The sequence below is a fragment of the Copidosoma floridanum genome, unplaced genomic scaffold (genome assembly GCF_036245765.1).
Source record: "Copidosoma floridanum isolate Cflo_tuat_1 unplaced genomic scaffold, Cflo_Japanese_pri ptg000035l, whole genome shotgun sequence".
Taxonomy (NCBI): domain Eukaryota; kingdom Metazoa; phylum Arthropoda; class Insecta; order Hymenoptera; family Encyrtidae; genus Copidosoma; species Copidosoma floridanum.
In genome coordinates this window covers 3,589,140-3,609,136 of record NW_028321912.1, presented here as the reverse complement: position 1 = coordinate 3,609,136, position 19,997 = coordinate 3,589,140, and the positions used below count along the sequence as shown (strand labels likewise).

At 34.4% G+C, this 19,997-nt stretch overlaps 2 protein-coding genes across 2 annotated transcripts in view; both read left to right on the top strand.

Moving 5' to 3' along the window:
• The window catches only part of Scgdelta (sarcoglycan delta), an 85,612-nt gene that overhangs the window by 45,002 nt on the left and 20,613 nt on the right, over nt 1-19,997 (top strand). The gene's annotated exons all lie outside the window — the stretch shown is intronic.
• LOC149373213 (A disintegrin and metalloproteinase with thrombospondin motifs like) lies at nt 3,089-5,794 on the top strand. Its single transcript, XM_089597738.1, has 13 exons — nt 3,089-3,143; nt 3,227-3,435; nt 3,508-3,597; nt 3,702-3,891; nt 4,009-4,129; nt 4,215-4,344; nt 4,417-4,619; nt 4,701-4,795; nt 4,854-4,998; nt 5,088-5,231; nt 5,301-5,427; nt 5,502-5,615; nt 5,684-5,794. Exons 1-13 carry the CDS (start codon nt 3,110-3,112, stop codon nt 5,792-5,794), a joined length of 1,713 nt encoding a protein of 570 aa, XP_089453864.1. The 5' UTR covers nt 3,089-3,109.

Genomic DNA, 19,997 nt, shown 5'->3' with positions numbered 1-19,997 from the left:
ATTATTTTACGAAGTCTTGTTGCAATAAAAAATTTACAACATATTATACCTACTTCTATGACATACCAAAATTTTTCTCTGAAAATTTTATTTATTTTAGAAATGTTAGTTATTTAATAATTAATTTAATAAATAATAGGTACATTGTTTAACATCATATTCAAAAATGTCTTGTCTCAACTATTTAACCGCATAAAGTCAATATTCAAATGCCGATATATATTTTCAGTTATAATAAAACTAGGCACTATTTATAAAATATCTTTGATAAGTAAAGAAAAAATATATACCATATCTTTATTTGCTAGAAACAGATTTTAAAAATGAAAAAATACTTTTTTTTGTAGGATTTAATACAAATAAGTTTTAACCCAGTGCATACTAGGCTGATGAGAAAAAATTGCTTGTCAATAAACATCTAGGTGTATTTAACAAGTTATAAGTATTTTGTATATTTTACATCCAAAAATATTTTCTCTGCTTTCCAAGTTTTCAAATATTTTTTTATTTTTGATTCAATACATATTTAAACAAAAATACAAGTTTTTCTCAAGTTTTTATTATTGAATAAATTTTAAACATGTTTTTTTGCATAGGTAAAAAACTGTTAAAAATTATTAGAAGAATAATTTTTTCAAATTTTCTAACACTTCTTTGATTCATAAAAAAAATTTCAAATAATCCTATCGCACTTTTAAATAAATATGTTTTTCCTTAACAAATACTTTTTAGTTTGCAAATCAACAGTCACTAAACTTACTTTCATAAGTTTTTTTTTTAACGACCTTCAAGTATTGCTAATCAAGTGCAAGTATACATGTTTTTTCATAGACTCAGCCACAGTGCAACACACACTTTGGTATAGAGTTACATGTGCATTTCTGAGTGTAACACATACAGTAGCATACAGTACAATAACCACAGAAGATGTAACTAATACGGGTATAAATTTGCTACTGTGACTATCTAGAATGTAATTGTAGAAGTTGTTCATAATATGTTAATGATTACTTATTTGATAGTTTTTTTATTTATCATGAATTTGAAATTATTAAAAAATCTTTTAGTTGAACTTTTGATGTTATAGTTGTGTTACATATGAATTATTATTATCAGTGAAGGTTTACTTGTTCGTATATATTCTTTATGTCAAAGTTTGTTTGCCAAAAATAACACTTGGTAATTATGGATTCCAAGAATGAAATGTAGTGTTCATAGTATGTGTAAAGAAATTGGTAAAGCATTGCAGTAAATAAAATAAATTTCTAAATTGTATACTGCATTTTTGCTGGAAAAATTTTATTGAATATATATAAATGATAACTTGTAGGATGCACATTACTTTAATTTACAAATTTTATTGAATGTATAATAAGAACTAAGAAAATGTGATGGTGACATAAATATCAATATGATCTTTCCATTTACTTCAAAATTGTTGAACACCTTGTAAAACCTGTCGTATAAGATTAGTAAAAAAACACATGTAAAATAGGAATATTTTAGTGAAATTAGATGTCAACAAAAATCAAAAAAATATTAGAAATATTTCTCAAGACCCGTGATTTCCGATGTCATTTGTCAAAACTCAATAGGTTGATTTGTGTGTTCAAAAAACTTCGTAACATCGAAAGTTACGAATTTCCTAACTTCAATCAACAGAAGACTTCTGTCTTACAAATCTTCGATAACCCAACTTTTTTAAATATTATATTATTTGTTTGTATCTATGAAATATTAGTATGGAATTTTAGATCACAATATGCAGTTGAAAAAAATTTGAGGAACAATTTTTTTTAATTCGCCACGGCGAAGCCTGAATATTTAAAGCTTTTCCATCACGTTTTTGTTAATATCTCCAAAAAGTTTTTCTCGAAACATAGGCCCTAAAGTGCTATTTTCTTCAGAATGAAGTAATACTTTATTGCATAACTTTTTTTATCAATATGTAATTGTTTCTTGCACATTTTTTTTTTTTTTTTTTTTTTTCTAACGCGTAGAAAAATATAATGCCTATAAAAGATTCTCGTAAAACGAAAGTTGTCTACGTATTTTGTAAAAAAAAAACATGAAAGAAACAATGAAACGTTAATAAACGATCCAATCCCTTGTTTTTCCAATTTTTTCCAAAACTGCATGTAATGATATGAAATTTTATACGCACATTCTTTGGATATAAAAAAATAATGTAACATCACGGAAACTTAATTTATCAAAAATTTGTAACAGACTTTTGTTGTTTAAGGTTACGAATTTGTAAGTTTTATGGTTAAATTTTTTCTGAGTAAACAAAATAACGTATTGAGTTTTTATAAATATTGTCAAAATTTATGACCTGGAAAAAAATCCTTGATTTTTTAGTACTTTTTAATTGACGACTCTTTGAGTACTAGCAAGTTGTTTGAAACTTGGTACACCAAACCAGCTTAATGCTGTAGTAATAAGTACGGCCCATGCCCATGAAAACCTGAACGGTGTTCTAAAAACCTTTAGATTTGTAGAATATTCAAAATTTGTTTTCAAAAGTTCATTAGTTACTGTTTACTTTTTTTTAAAAACGTCTTCATGAGACTCCATATTCTGAACGCGTTACACCATCCCAATGGCAGTCAAACAACTGTAATTGGAATTTCATGCTCATTGCAAATACAATTGTCAATCAGATCGCGAGACAATGCGGATCAAGCTTTTCTTCAACGCAAATTTATATCTTATTCCGCGTAATTAAAGATTAGGCTTATAATGCATTGTGTTAGCTGGCACCGTGAAAAATTAGCAACACTTTTTAGTTAAGAGCGTAACAGTCCGACAGCTTATAAAATGAATTGCGATGAAAAACCAATCGTCATTCATAAATTTAAAGTACGAGCACGTATAAACTATTTTCAGTTGCAATAGTCAGTTTTTATAGTTAAAAATGTACCATTTTTGCTTTTTTTTATTTCTTGTAAGCGTTCCTCTTGTACATCCATACGAGGTAAGTTAATCTGAAATACATGACATTCAAACCAGCAGCTGTAATACTTCTAAATATTGTAACTTTAATATTTTAAAATACATTCTAATAGAACCATTATTTTAGATCTATCATTACAGAGATGTAAGAAACATGAAACAATATCATCCAGATTCGCGTCCCCGAAGTAAGCACAAAAAACTTTTTCGTACTTTAAAGAAAATCTTCTTTGAGAAGTAGATACTTAGTATATCTTGCACGTAATTTTAGCCGAAAACTTTCAAGTGATTCCTTTGGTCCACGGGTATCACAAAAATAGAGATAGCCACCGCGTGCTGCAATTAACTTGTTTCAACAAAAGCATCACGTTATACTTGGAGCCAACCGATGGACACTTGGCCGGTCAAAGAACACCAGTTTTCGTAGCCAAATCTGGTAATAATCGAAACGCTAGCGTTCAATATAAGCGACTTAACAATGTACGTAAATGTGACAAAAGCCATTGAGTATTACGTTTGAAATACCATGATCTAGTTTATTTTTTTTAACAGGTAATGAGAGTAAATGCACAATTTTTTCACAACAAGCATTATCTTGCCGCATTGTCGATAGAGCACGACGAAAATGGAATGCCTCTCGTTGTAAGTGCAACTAAAATCTAAAGATCTTCTGTGGAGAATCTCACCAATTACTGGAGAGAAAACATGAATTACTTTTTAATCGAATTTCTCAACGTTTTTGACAGCATGGAACTATTGGCGATAAAGCTATCCAGCCCATACCATCCAGGTTGCGTAAAAAGTTTTATAAAAAATATAAGCGTAGTGCGGACGACAACAAGATTCCATGTAATGACTGCGACAACTATCACAAAATCGACTACACGCACGACCACGTCCTGACGAAAATAAATGTCGTTAGAAACGCAAACACGAGTAAGTACTGTAAACATGAATTGACATTACATACAAATGATTTGTTCATACATCAAAAAAATCGCATAGAATCCTTCATTGGAGGATATTAATTAAAATACATGTGAAAACTTTCAGATAAAACTTCTGCGGTGGTGAAAATATCCAAACCAGAAGACCCAAAAAACGTAACGTTAAACTTGTTACCTCCAGTGATTCATCCCGAACTGTTAATCCTAATGGATTGGAGCTTATTCAAGTAAATTGCTTTATTTTAAGTAATAGGATTCATGAAAAGTAGGTTAACAAACTAATTCCTAAAAAAATGTGTGTTTACCATCCAGTGTGTTCTACCGAAACGTTGATGCCGCTGTCGAGTACCTACTAGCCTACTGGAACGGTGTTGATCTGAGGTACCGTGCATTTCTCGATCCGAGTATCCGCTTGAACATCGCTGGTATAGTCTTGGCACAAGTAAATAAAGTCAAAATGAGTAAATATGAAATCTTCGAAAAGAAAAATATTCACTTGGTTGTATTCTACTAGGATGTCGGAGCGATACCTTACATAGCAAATAACATCGTCAACGTAAAAGGTTATCATGGAAAACGTAAATTAATGAATTACAATGGAATCTTGGATGAAGGACCTAGATACTTATACAACGAAACGCGATACGACGATAAACACTTCCTTATGTGGATGAAGAAGCTAAACCTGGAATACGATGCTGTGATAACAATGACTGCGTAAGTTTATGTATTCATGACAGAATATCGTTTAGATGGTCCCTTAGAGGTTGCTGATTAGAGTTTCCCTTCGTTTTGCAGGAACAACCTGTGCGACAACATTCCGGTTTGCCCATCGCCTGATAGGGAAGAATGCTTTGAACCGCAAGATTTGGATTTTTATTGTGATGCTAAGGGTAGGTCGTTAATTACTAGTGACTCAGTTCATGTAATCCTTTCTTATTAATTGTAAAGAAAAAATTTTATCTTTAGGAAATGCATTCTACCTGGGAGCATGTGCATTTGACCCCAAGGAGAAGAAGATGGAAGCTTTTGCAGTTCTCGAGGATTTTGGGGACTTTAGCTCGATAGTACCTTCCACTCACGAGGTTGGGCATCTGTAAGTTGTTGCGGCAAATATACCCAATATCCATGGACTTATTAGACGTCATTTTGGCAGTACAATGAAGCTTTGAATCCTTTTTTTAGACTCGGTGCTTCGCACAATGTAAGAAACAAGTACCAGTGTCCGTCGTTCGATGGGTACATTATGTCTTTCCGTTTGGGTATGACGGAAAAAAATTTCCACTGGTCCAACTGTAGCATGTACAGCATAAAAGGCTTTTTGCAAGAGTGAGTGATTGTTAAGATGACCAATGTTGAAAAATAACTCAAACATTTTTGAAAATTTTGAATGTCCAGACACGAAAGGGCTCAATGCTTGTTCAATCGACCAGCCATTGGTACAAAGCTCCCTCGTATTCTACCTGGAGAAGTTTTCAATCGAGACGAGTTGTGCCATCGAATCATGAAAACCAAATCCTGCACCGTAAGTGATCGAATTCGTTCTTAATATATTTTGTACAAGCATTGATCTACAAATTTGAAAATATCCCATCGAAGGAAGAGAAGTACACTTCTGACTGCGTGCAATTGTACTGCTTATCCGAAAACGGAAGGTGCCAAGCCGTCCATCAAGTACTCGTACCTGAAGGCCTGTCTTGTGGAACTGAAAAAGTAAGTTTTTTTTTTCCTTGTCACACCATAATATCCAAACTTATTATTCTTATTTGTCTTATTGGCAGTATTGCATTGATGGCAAGTGTATCAGCAAAAATCAACATGTCGTAACGCTAGAGGTCGGAGAAACGTCACCGGAAAAACCATTGCTCAAAAAACTTTCTTTTATCTACTGAATCATGCTTAATTTTCAAACAAGTTGTCATTGGTTATCTAATCAGTTGTTCTGTTTGTATTAGCTGTAACGATTAGTATAATTTGTTATATTTATGTTATTGTATTTATTGTTGTTTTGTAAGAAAATTTATACAATGTACAGAGTTAATGCTGATTATTTGAAAATTTTTCTCAGAATGCTTACTTTTGACAAATCATTCGCAATAAATAAAACTTAAAAAAAAATTGAAATTTCACACGCATCCAATGATTTCAGTACCGGCCCGCATACCACACTCGAGCGATTCCTGTTGGTCCAATGAAAATAATTTGCGCCAAAATCCATTAGCATGACAAACGTTTTAATCATTCTCGGGATTTATTTAAATTCAAACGCTAAATACCAGCGCTCGTTTTATCAGAAAACTGACTCATCCCCCCACACCCAAAAGGAGGAAGTACCACGCATGGAAACAGAAAAATCTGCGAATCCTCCACACAACTACATCCAGAATTAAATTGAACGATGCGTTTTTTCCTCTTTTCGCTTCAAAGCGGTTCCCCCTATCCCTTTACCTCTAATCGCGACAGAGCCGCGGGTTTGCTAGCATAAATTTGCATAGGAAAAAGAGCAGTTATACGTGTGAGTGGGATATTTACCTCGTCTCTTACGAACAAAGAGTATAAAAAAAAATAAAGACTTAAAAGTCCCTAAAAGTCCGGGTACGGAGTTTCACGTGCGTGCGAAGTTTCGTGTTTGTTTTTCCACCCGAGCTTCTCTCCCCATCGGTCGTTCGTTCTATTTGGCTAAGCTTTCATTTTTGTTTATTTTTTTATTTTTTTTGCTTTCCCCGTGGCTTGAAATTTTCCGGAGTTTTGATTTCCACCCAAGAGAAATTACAATCAATTCCGCAATGCTGAATTTCGATAGAAACGACTGGATGATCGATTTTTTTCGATTGCAACTTGACGAACAGAATAAACATATGACAATTTCTCGAAAAAATTGTTGCCATAATATTTAATATTTCTTTATTATTCTATAGGGGAAATGTGGGTGCAGCTGATACCCTAACTTGAACCAATTATAGTAATTTCATATAAAAGCTTTTTTCATAAGGTGAAAAAAAGTATTTAAAAAATCAGCATATTAAAAAAATTAACAAATTCGTTGAATTAACAATAAAGTGGTCTTTTCTGTTTAAACAAATATTAAAATAGATAAAACTGCTAGTCGTGCTCACTAGTGAGGCATGACTGTCAGGGGGACGGGGTAAAACTGACATATCAATACTAGCAAAACAAACAGAAAAGTACATAATCTTATAATGATGGCGATTAAGTTTAAAAAATCGAATAAACAATACAAAATGAGAGTTACATTATTTATTCAGCAAGTAATTAAACTTCTATAAACAAGAAAACTGTATTTAGTACAACTGCTAACCATTGTTAGTAAATCTTGTGAATATCATGTAGTTTAAAATATTTTGTGATAGTTTAGATACATTTGTTATCTCTTCTTCATCGAGCATATTTTAAAAAATACCTTTGTACTTACTTAGTTTGTAGACAGTTTTTTGTTTAAACTACAGTTACCTACTTAAATTTTCATCAGATTGTAGATGCAATATCCTGGCCCAACTGATATGTATATTTGAAATTAACACAACTTGTTTTTTCTGTGCATTCAATAACATAAAATATAATCGAAAACAAAAGCTTAAGATTTAATCTAAGAGATGATTTATATTTCTTAACCTTCAATACTTTCATTATAATCTTTCAAGGAAAAAAAAATACTGGACAGCTTTTTTTAGCCTTAAACCTTAGAATAATCTCAGAAGTTCTCTATTAAAAATTAGTTAATTAAACCTTCTCAATATCGAGACTATACGAGACAGGTAAATCTTGAAAATATAATAGCAGAAACACTGTTTCATGAATTTGAGAATTTGTTTGATAGTACCTCAAAAAAGTTAAAACAAAAATAAATCCAAGCATACGTCTTGTTCCTTAGCATAGTTTTAAGAAAATCAACAAATAATAATAAAAGTAAAATAATAACGACTATTATATGACGTTGCTATTAAAAACGATAATTTTAAGTATGTTTGATTCATAAATTTCTATGAGACATTATTCCCTGCATGTCCTTAAATTATTTGATTATTAAATTAATGAGAGCATTGGTTTAAGTAAGGGCCAAAAAGCTTTTTGAGACCTAATGGGTACAAAAGTAGTTTCAACATTAGTTTGTAAATTTTTTGTAAACTCAATTGAGTCAACAATGTTGTACAGAGAGTTTTTTACATATAATTTAAAAAATTTGTTACATCTCATGTAAAAATTGTAGCAGACAAGACCAATATTTTGAGAGCGTCACATTGTATTGATTCAAAACTCTGGTTATTCGGGTACTTTTGGTTGTTATACTTCCTTCAGTCAGCTGTATGCGCCGAATACATCAATTCGACGGGTATCTAATTTCACTGCAACAACACGCACATTTTCCCGAGAAAAGTTTCACATTTCAACGACCTTTAAAAGCGAAACAAACAAACTCTCAAGTCTCCGTGAAACAACCCACACCCTTGGATCTTGCGAGGGACAAATAGAACCGAGACAGGGTGAAGGAAGCAAAACAAAGAAAGAAAGTTTGGCATTAAATTATCGATTCCGTCTTTCCGGCCGGTACGACCGTCCACTGTCTCGTTACCCATAAAAGGCTCTCGATAGCACGCAAAGACGAGCACTCGTCCGTGGGGAACACGAGTCCGAACCGACGGGGGGGAAAAAAACAAGGGAGGAGACGAAAAACGAAAGAGCAGGGAGAAAGAAAGTGGGATATGCAACTCGATTTTTCACCAGACAGCCCCATGTCCGAATAATTTAGCGCGACTCAGTCTCGATAAGTTACTCCCAAGTGGCATCGGTGGGAAAAAAATGCCCGTAACTGTTTCGTCGTCTAGTTCTATTTCACGCCCGATACGACGCGTCGGATGAAAGGCTTCTGGTGGGTTAAAGTCCATACAAGTATTTTATCGTAAAGAAACTACATCCCGCAGACGGTGTGACCATCGATAAAACAAGCGGGTGGCTCCCACAGCCAGATCTGTCAATCAGTCTCCATTCGTGTTCTATCTCCTTTCCCCCATATTTTCGCCAATTGTCCGTGTACCCTTTTACAACGTTATCCTGGGCTTTGATGTTGAGCTGACTGAGGATGAGGTACATCTCACAATTTAGTATCACGAGGCTTCTAACTACGTTTTCCGTAGTCAAATTGCTAGTTCATAATCTTTGTTTCTATTTTAAGTGGTCCATCACTTGCAATGTTTGGGCTTTATTTTTCTCAGAGACAAAAGAATTTATCTTTAAATGTTAACTCATCCTAGAATCCATTGTTAAAAAAAAAAAAAATTTGTGATGATTTTTGATTCGTTCCGTTTTACTTTAAATAGAGATTGTCAGGATCAAAAGTAGGTAAGCTCGAATTTTTTTGTAGAAAAATTATTTGAAATAATTTCTGATTTTGTTAGGAACCGTTAAAGTTTCAGGAGAGTACTGTCCCTTACTTTTACGAAAAATTATGGGTTTTTTAATAGTTACGGGCTGAATTTTAGGAGTCATGTTTATACATTGCAATTTTTTTAATACTTTAGAAGTCTTTGAAAGACTTTGTTTCTAAATGACGTTGAAGTATCGCTAATTTAGCAACTTTTGATGGTTTCTAATGACTTCACTTGAATCCCAAAGTCTTTCAAACTCACAAAAAGTATTTTCATTACTTTCAATGACATTACAGTCAATAACCAAATTTAAGGGAGTATCCCCTTTATTTACTAGATTCTCTATAAAAAACTATAGTATCAGCATAGTTTTTAATGCGTTGTATACATGTATATATGAGTTTCAACTTAGTTTTTTGTTTGTTTTTTCATTTAGTAGTAACTTTACATTCACTGAATGGTTATTCAAGGAACACTAATATGATCCTTATACATATTATTTTTCCCATAAAACAACATGACCCTAATCTTGACGTTATTTATTGAGATATTAACAGATGAAGAGGCAAAAAATAAGTACACCCATTAAATGCCATGTTAAATTGTAAGATATATTCTCGTTAATAACTCGCTTCCAAAGCTGTGAACAGTCTTGAAATTTTAACTGCAGCTTTGTCTTGCAATTATTTACCTACATTTCAAATATTATAAAAATCTTGACGTTATTATACATAAGGGGGATACTCCCTTAAATAACTTTAAGATCACTAAATGACGTCAAAAGATATGGAAGTTCTTACTTATTGAGCTAACGAAAATTTATGCCCTAATGTTTTGCTCTAAGGGATTGCATTTCTTGAATTTAATCAAAAGTTTCTCGTCTTTTTTTTTAATACGGCGTTAAAAAGGAAAATGTAGAAATAAACATACTTAGTCGTTACACAATCGGAATAAAAAAACGAAATGGCTCTCAGTATGACTATACTTTGTGTCGAATAGTCCATTGAGTCATTTCTATAAACTTGAACTTCATTGCGCGTTAATTTGATTATTCACCGTTACAAATGACAAAAGAGATACATCCTGAATAACGTTATTACATAAAAGTAAACAATACTCGATGAATAATAATATTATAAATCACAGCACATTCCATTCGGTGTGATTCAACTCTAAATCATTAAACAAAACAAAAAGTTAACATCTCTGTTGTACTTTACAGACAAATAAACCTTATGTTGGTCCATTACTCCACATGCATCATTTATGTGGCAGACCAAACTATATTCATTACTAGCAATGGGAAATTTTTAACCATTACCAAATCATCGTTGGATCAGCACATTTTTGTTGATTCACAATCGGCTCATCGCTGCGTAAAGTGAGCCCCCCAAAAATCCACTCTTTTTCATCCAACATCGCAAGCTCGAGGCTTTTCCAGGCATCAAACAAAGAAACGAAAGAAAGAAGGAAAAAAAAAGCCAGAGGGTGAGGGTGGGTGGTCGCAAATCCTCCCGCATAGTAGAAGGGAAAGAGAGCTCGGCTCCGTATACCTGCGCACATTCTTATCTCAGTGGCGTTCGGTGCGGCCGAAGTTGGCGGAATACCTGGTCCACACGTGCGCCCGCAGCGCACAACTGTATATACACCGGATTAACGCATTACGGAAGTTCGGCTCGGTCCTGCAACTTTGGTCCTAAAAGCGCCGCCTCGAGATTCCGCTTTGCCGTGTGTCTCTGTATGCGGCTGCTGCTACTGCCATGGGTCCTTTCTGTTCCCTCGGTGCTTGACCGGACCTTTCTTTGCCCATATACCGGCAGCGACTCTCCCTCTCACCCTCTTTGGAGTTTCGAGGAGTGTGGCTTGGATACGTGTGTGTATGTGCTTGTGCGTGTGTCTTTGTTTGGGGAAAGGCTTTTACCTCGGGAGAGATCAAAGTTTCCCTGATTCCGCAGGTTAACATCCACGCGCGAGAGAGTGTGCGTATGGGTTTCGAGCTTTGATTAGACGGTACAAGAAACACGGGTTAACAATGCATTAGCCGAGGGATTCTTGAAATTTTTCTGTGCTCGCGGAGCTTGAAAGTTTGATGAGAGCTTTCTTTTCGATCTTCGTTCGTCGGACTAACTACTGACGGGCCGGGAACATTTCCCGTTTTGGCTTTACGCTGAAATTCTGGGTGAGTTGTTTCATCCGTAAGGGATTGAAGGCTGTATTCGTGTGGTTATCTGATACCCATGGCGTAAGAATAGCTTGAAAGGGGTTGACTTGTCTAGTTTTGCTCAGGAGTGAAAAAGGTCAGTAAACCATTATAAATGCAAAACTAAACCAAAACACCAATGATCGATTCACGTTTTATTGATTATTGTGTCTAGAAACTGACTTCATTTGCACGTATTGTAGAAATATACTTAACGTAGATTACGCGAAAGAAAGTAAAGCACATGATTGAGAAACATAGTTGTTTAAAAAAACGATTAGTTCATCGATTTCAATAATGAACTGAATATAAGTGACCAGATAGGTCCAAAAATATAATATGTTTGATAAACAAAAAAACTTTTATTGCTGATTCAGTACAATTTGGTCCAGACTATCTTATGATCATTACCTTTGTAGCAAAGTACGATGTCTACGCCAAAGAGATTCCATGCATTACAATGTACCTTAAAATCTACAGTTCTTTGTTTTAATTTATTAAAGATTTAGGTTCAACCGAGGAAAATCTCGTCAAAAAGAAAATATAGAATCGGTGAAACCAGTCTTAAACTTGGCACCAGGATAAACAAAAAAATAGACAACAAAACCATTAGAGCACAACAAAGCACTCGATTTTATATTCTTCTCTAAATCAAATCAACTTTCAATCGGACACTTATACTTTTGACTGAAATATTTAGCAGCATCTCACACCCGGGCTCGAAGTTGGGACAAGCTTCTGAAAGACGAGATTGAGCCACACACAACTCGAGTATACTCGGAAATCGCGTTATAGTAACACTGTCGACCCATATAGACACACGTAAGACGCTTATTCTATAACACTGTCTCGTGTACACATTGTTTGGAAACTATACTGTTTTACCACTCGTGTGCTTGGGACATACGTACCCACCTGAAAAAAATAAGATTTGTAAACTCCGTGGTCTAATTTGTTTTTCTTAATACTTGATATTACTTAACTACACATGCATAAGGACTCATGTCACAGATTATAAGAAAATTTTAAAAAATGAATCTTTTTGTATATATCTTGTGGGTGTCTGCTAAATTTTGATTAAATAATATTAATTTGTCTCTGATCTTAAAACGTTACTAATTTTGATTGTTTTCAGACTTAAGACGGCATATTTTGAAAATGAAAATCAATAAAATAATAATCAAAGTAATTAATTTTTAACATTTATCAATCATGCTAATAACTGATCTTTTATAGAAGATTAAGATCTATCCTAAAAATTTCATCAGAGCACTACTAAATTTCAGCGAATAGGTATCTTAAACTACTAGTAATGGCTCATCCACTGATACATCAAGGTTATTAATAACTTATAAGACCTACCAAAAGTATTCTTTGAACGTTTTTATAGAAACACGGTGATTTTTTATTATTCTTACTCACTATTATAATCACTATATTGATAAAAAAAAAAAAAATTTGTCACTAACTGTTCAAAGTATATTTAACGTTGAGAGAGTTAAAAACTAGCAAGCGTGTGTATATGCGTGAATGATTATTTACAAATTTCGATGATTGAAGAAATAAAAATCTCATTTTTCAACCCATGGATTATTGACCTATGTGCATATTACTGTTATAAAAAATAAATTTCATCTGAATAACTTGTAAAAACTAAGTTGAAACAAAGTGATAAAACTAATTGTAAAATCGGCAACTATCAAATACAATTACCTACTGTGCTATAAATATTTGAAATTTAAAATTAGAGAAGATAATGATTCATTGTTAGAAACAAATAATTATCAGTGATTTTAGTTTAATCAATTGAAACAGAATTGATCATTATCTTTACAAAAAAATTAATAAATAAAAATTTTCTAATTTTTAAATGAATGAATTTTGTCTTGTACGTACAAAAATCCTCTGGAATCAAAGTGCCCAATCAAAACATTGACTCCAAATAACAACGCTTTATATGTGATCACATGAAAACCATATCTCTTAGAATATAATGTTCATATATGAAACGAAATTCTGTCTACTAGTACAATGTGATACTATAGAGATAGAGAACAAAAGCCAAGCGTTTTGTTTTGTTAAAAGCGATGCCTTACACGTACAGCAAGTACAAGGGTAGTATTTATAACCATCGTGTATTACTACAGTACCAACTCTAAGAACATCATGATACAGTTCAGAAGCTTACACGGGAGAAGGCTTGCGTTTCCGGTACAGAGGCGCCGAGTAATTCCATTAGTAAAGTTTCCTTGAAACTTGCCTACTTCCACTATAAGCAAGCTAATCCTCATAACTAGACAACGCTAAGTGCCGTGCCCCCGTTTCGCCGAGCATCGAATAAATTCTTTCCCCCATATCTAATTGAGCCCACCTTCTCTGATTCACACTTTTAATTGGAAAATAGTTAAATTCCCAGTTTGTCATTCAACGCATAGTATTGCTCGAATTCGTGTGCATACCACAAACATGACTGTTCCCACAAATTGCGACATTCAACGCTGTTGTACCTTTACCTAATAGCCACACTGCACACAAAGCTGAGTGTCGCCTGACAATTCTGTCATGGAATTATTTTTCATCGTCTCGTATGGGTTTAGAGACTAAAATTCCAGTCCTCGAGTGCTGCTCATCTCTTATACATTCTCCTCGCACTTGTGTGGACGCTCTCTGGAAAAGTAATCGCCCAACAATCTCGTTTGGCCTCGCGCCCAATTTTCACCACTTCTTTTCACTTTACTGTGCTCCGAAGGATTTTCATAACAATAATGTTGCGCGGGCCAAGTGCTGAGATATCGAGGGGCCAAGACATTTGCCAGCTGGCTATTCTGGAGCTATCTGACCCAACGTAGCTCTTGGACTATCTTTTGGAGAATTCTTGGAGAGCAACCTGGCCATTCCAAGAGTGGTCTTCACAGTTCGGGATAGTCTCTTGCGTGGACACAAATGTCTCTTTTGTGTCTTCGACGATCTGGAAGTGATTACAGTGGGATGTCGGTGTTGTATTCCAGGGGCTGTTTGGAGTTTGGATACTTTTTCCTTCTTTGTGAGGTGTCCCTTTGTAATCAACAGTTCAGCAAACTTCCAAAATTGTAAGTGCAAGAGTTAAAGCCAAGGGTGAGTTGATATTGAAGATTTTTTTTATCAAATAACAGAAACTTGTTAACAAATTTCTTCCCTCAGTTGTTGCTGAAATAAGAAAATAACTATTCTTTTCTGTTACATTAGTTCTAGTGACGTTTTTTTAGTGTGTAACTGTTTAGCATCGATTATTGCTTTCTCATATAATGAACTTTGTTATAAGATACTGTGTAATGCAACAAGTATCAGAAATATTAATTATACACAAACTATATCAGAGCAAAAGAGTTCACTATTTTTTATACTGATTTTCATCGAAAAATTTTTAACTGACCATTAAAGTATATCTTAAATTTCCTTTCAATTCCGTGATTGCAAATGGTAGGGATGTGATTATTATTGAATTCTCATTTATGTTTACAATTTAGTCTAAAATTATATAAAAAATACATATTATTTCTAGTTAAACGTCGAAAGGCACAAATGGCCTAATCATGGTGGCACCTTGTGTATTCATTTATTCATACTACGTACTCATTCCGACCCCAAACACTCCAACGAAAATAAGAAAGTAGCTATTCACAGAAATCGTGAAACAGCAAAATTTCCGAACACATCACTTCTATTCTTAACATTATCATATGGCAAGTCACAAATCCATCCACAATGATATCCACAACAAAAGAAATCACCTACAAGCCGTACGTTTTACCACAAAAGTATCATCGATTTCACGAAAACACCAACGCCTTCAATGGCCACAAAATCTAAACAACAGTTCTCTATATCGTGCCACAATCCACTTGGGCGGTGAAAACGCACAATTCGCTATTCCACCGGCCCTACGGCTATTATCCTCCATTTTAAAACGCCGCTGCCGGCCCCAGGTGTACGGTGAAGTGTACACGATTACCAGTGCAGGCCGCTCGCATTGAAAACGCGACCCCCCCCCCCCCACATAAACCAAAATCCCACCGGCCGGACGAGATTCGTTTCGCAAAAGCTCGCATTATATTCTCGACGTTTAGTCGCTCGCAATCGTGTATACTCCCTCGCCACCCCCATTACTCCCGTTTTCCTTATCCAGCTTACCGTCTCTTCTATAAAGCAGCTCCGCATTGTTCTCTTGATTCTGTATTTCCCCTCTAGCTGAGTACATTACCGCTCGAAGCGGCCTTTTTTTAATACGTATCTGCATGGATACATGAACACGATAACGCTCTCATTAAATTAATTTTAATTATCCTCCAGCATAAAGGCTCTTTTCAAAGTAAATCATGAGAAAAACTCGGTAATTGTTAAAGTGCGATAAGGTTTAAAAATGGATAGGTTATTTTGAGGAAAGAGATAAACGTCATAAATGATGTAGAAGCTTGGGTACACACAAGGGTAAATGTTTGCTGAAAAGGCAGTTCAGTGGGTGGTTGGGGTATGGGAGTCGTCGTGTGCCGGGGGCGTTATATAGATCGTTTTTTCATCATAGTCTGGATGACTCCCCAGAATTTCACTTGTTTAATTTACCATGTAGCCACTATACTTTACTCTTTCTTTCGTTGTTTGTTCACGATGATGTTTGATACCTGTTGGCTGTTGTTTGAAACAGCTTAATTTGCATGATTTTTTTGTAAACATATCCTCACGTTCAGCTGAATCATGTTCGTGTTTATCAATGTAAATACGATGGAAGGTAAATTTAATGCACTTGATTTTGATTGCACTGGGAATTCGCCAAACAATTCCATTTGGGATATTAAAGGATAGGAATTTGGTTCAGTAACCATACATTTTTTATGGTAATGTCATTCATCCTAAATGTAACGAATAATTTACCTAAACAAAGAAAATTCTAACTACTGTCTTTTTACTTTTAATGTTAGCATTTTTTTACTTTGATATTAATGGAAGCAGGTGTTAAATTTTTTACTACTGGAAGTTCTCATCGCAGAGTATAGGTAGATAGTCTTCGTAGCCTTGAACCATCATGTCTCAGAAGGAAAGTTTATTAAGGTTTTTTAATAGTCTATGTATTCAAATCATATACAAACAAAGTTTTATCAATATGCAAAACATAATAGATACTTACAATTCCTTGAGTTTTCGAAATGTTAAGAAAAATGCCAACATTTCAAACATTAACCTTTTTGTTGTTTCTATTTTAAAAATAATGTGCAAGGACATCGCGAGACGTTTACGTTTCTACACTTTCATCACGGGACAAATGCATCCAAATACTGTCCCGAAGCAGACCAAAGTCAATCCACAAATTTGGTCAATGTTGCGGGGCACAACAACTCAAGCTACCATATATTCTGCAGTCTTTGCCTTGCCAAGTGCCACGAGAAACTACATGTACACCAAAGAGGAGGTTCTATCGCGCAACTCTGCTTCCTCAAGCAACACCAACGGATAGTTATCGTCCTCCAAAAACAATCGATGCCTAACGAAGCTTCATTCCACCTTTCTGGTGCTAAGGGACGACTAATTGATTTTGAGATAGAGATAGAGAGTGAGAGAGATGGTATAGGTGTTTATATACAGATTCCCGGGTGTTGGGAGATGACTATACAGCTTGTACAGCAGAGTGTACCGGGAGCGGATACGTACTTTGGATTATCGGAGATAAAGTTTGAACTCCCTGAATGAGATTATTGAGTTGTGGTGTATGTGTGTCTGTGTATACGTGCTACGCTCGAGAGTAAGTTTTTGAAATCATTCCACTACTGAATGTATCTGCGCTCAAGACGCAAATGAGGTCCCTCGTAGTTCTCTTTGGTGAACAAGTTTAATAGGCAAATTAATGGAATTCATCGCAAAACTTTCATCATAAAATGGAAGGTACAATACTGTAGTCAGCAATCTTTTTATAACCTATACAAGGAGAATTACTATAATATTGCATTTATACGTAGTACGATTTTTTCGACTATTTCGACGTAGTAAGAAATTATCTTACTAATTCGATAGTAAGAAATAGGAAAAAAAGAATGGCGAAATTTCTACTTGTGTACTCTTTGAATTTGCTCTCTTTAGATTGTTCATTTCTTCCTTACAGATGTTTCTTGTTTTTTTTTTTGCATGAGAAACCTGATAAAAATAATAACAATAATTTAAAAAAAAAAATTCCTACTTACAGAAAAAAAGATTATGTAGGTCTCTAGCTTTACCCAGAGTGCACCACAAGGAGGTAGACCTGCGTGCAGTCTAATGTATGTATGTGTGAGTGTATGTGTGCATGTATACTTGTGTGAGCTTACGCACATAGTGTAAATGTACATGTTTGTGTAGCAGATGTAAGCTTAATTGTTGGTTTAGAAAAGTACGTTTGTCACGTCATCGTCATTGTCGTCGTCCTCATCCTCGTCCTTGTTGTCCTCCATCTCGTCGATTTCTTCATCGATGCTCGATATACGAGCACTTTTAGTAACAATGCCTTCTATATTTTCACTTTCAACAGTGTGAGAATCAATGGTTTGTAACTCGAAACCCACACGATCTTCATCATCAACGGTGATAGGATAAATTTTTTTTTTAGTATCGACGAGGAACTGCATGATTTAAGAGCCCAAATCGTCTTTGAACTCTTTCTTGAAGTAGTTCCGACGATAGAAAGAAAGGCAAACAATCGCACTTTTTAATAAACGTTTTTGGTTTTCCAGATCGTTTATTGTGTTTGTCACGTCTGTCTTGTCAACGTGTTCACCAATACTGTGATTGGTCGTCTTGTGTGTCACATCCTCGAAAATTTTGTTAACACCAACTTACTGTTTTGCAGTGTCTATGCAAATAAAACCAGTAGTTGGGTTGACATACTTTCTTAGGTAGGGTCAAAGAGCTTACTTGCTCTTGGAGTTGACCCTAAAGAAGAGCCCTGTCTTGTCATCTTTGCAATAAAGGCCCAAGACAATGATGATCATCTGCTCTGTAATGCGTCCCCGATGATACTTCCTCTTCGTGAGGAACGTTTCATCAACTTTCACGATTTTTTTCTCACCACCAAGTTGATAATAAACGTGAGACGTTATCACCTCAGCAATCTCATGGCAGTAGCTGTAGTAATCTACTACTGTGCTTATGCTGAGCTTGGGATCGTTCTTCTTGTGACGTCAAACCAGTAAATGCTAAAATACATGAAAAAATGTATGTTCATGAAAGCTTATACTTCTGGAAAAGACAATAATACTACTACACTACAGTATATGTATATTTCTAGTAAAGGACAATATGGTACTACAATACTTACCTGATACGAGTCTGTCACAGGCATTTTAGCAACAAAAAAAAACAAAAAAAGTGCCTACAGCATGGTTCGTTGTTTTTCTACAAGACTGGGCACCTCTTTTTCAAGCTTTCCGTAACACAAAGGCAAATCCATCCTAATTCGACGTGTTTTTCCTCGACCTTCATCGGCAAGCCGTAACACAATAGAGATGTCGAAGATCTTTATGGAACAAGAACAATTTTTCTAATAAAGTCAGACATTTCTCAAATGTCTCGAACAAGTCGTTGAAAGAGCAGAAAAAGGAGGAGGTAGCTAACTTTGGATGTAATTGCAGATGATTAGGAATTGTTTGCACTTGACAATAAAACACTTAGAGACGTAGAAGCTAGAAGATTTACAAATAACACTGAGCTTTTATACTTTAAATTTTTACGTGCTAAATCAAAAAGTGCGAAAAACCCTTACATAAAGAGCGTATCAGCTATCAAACTTATATAAGAATAGATAATACACTTTGAGCTGGGTTAGTGAATTGAGAAGCAATAATAAAATTAAAACAAAATGTTATCATTTTTAAATCAATAAAAAATATTGCGTTATAAGGTGTTTTTATATGAAAATTTAAAATATTTAAAACTCAATTTTTAAATCTCAATTCTCAAGATGCAACATCTCGAAAAAGAAGCAAGTAAGGATTTTTCATTATTTTTTTTCTATTTCTTACTATCAAATTAGTAAGAAATTATCCTAATATCACATTTACACGTAACACGATTTTTTCGACTTTTGAATTTAATATCTTAAAAAGTAGGTAGATGAAAATTTGTTATTATTTTTCTCGTACTCCTGGGATCAATATCCGTAAGAAATCATACTCAAATCGTGGGGCTACAGAAATCGGAATCGTGTTCGAATTTGGTATAAATTGGATTTATTGTGAATTTGAAGCACTTCTAATGGTATACATGAAATCATTGTGGATTCGTTGATACGATTTGATCAAATATTAACCTACCAATGACAAAATATGTACATAAATAAGAAAGTATTTCCTATCGATTGACAATTCAATACTTCAAAGTTATGTACTTTAAACTTATGCACATGTGTACAATGACAGATGTAAGGATTCGAAATGATATAGGACAAACAGGATAATAAAAGAAGATTTTAACGGATTTTAAAGCGTTTTCGTGGCGTACCTAAAATCTACG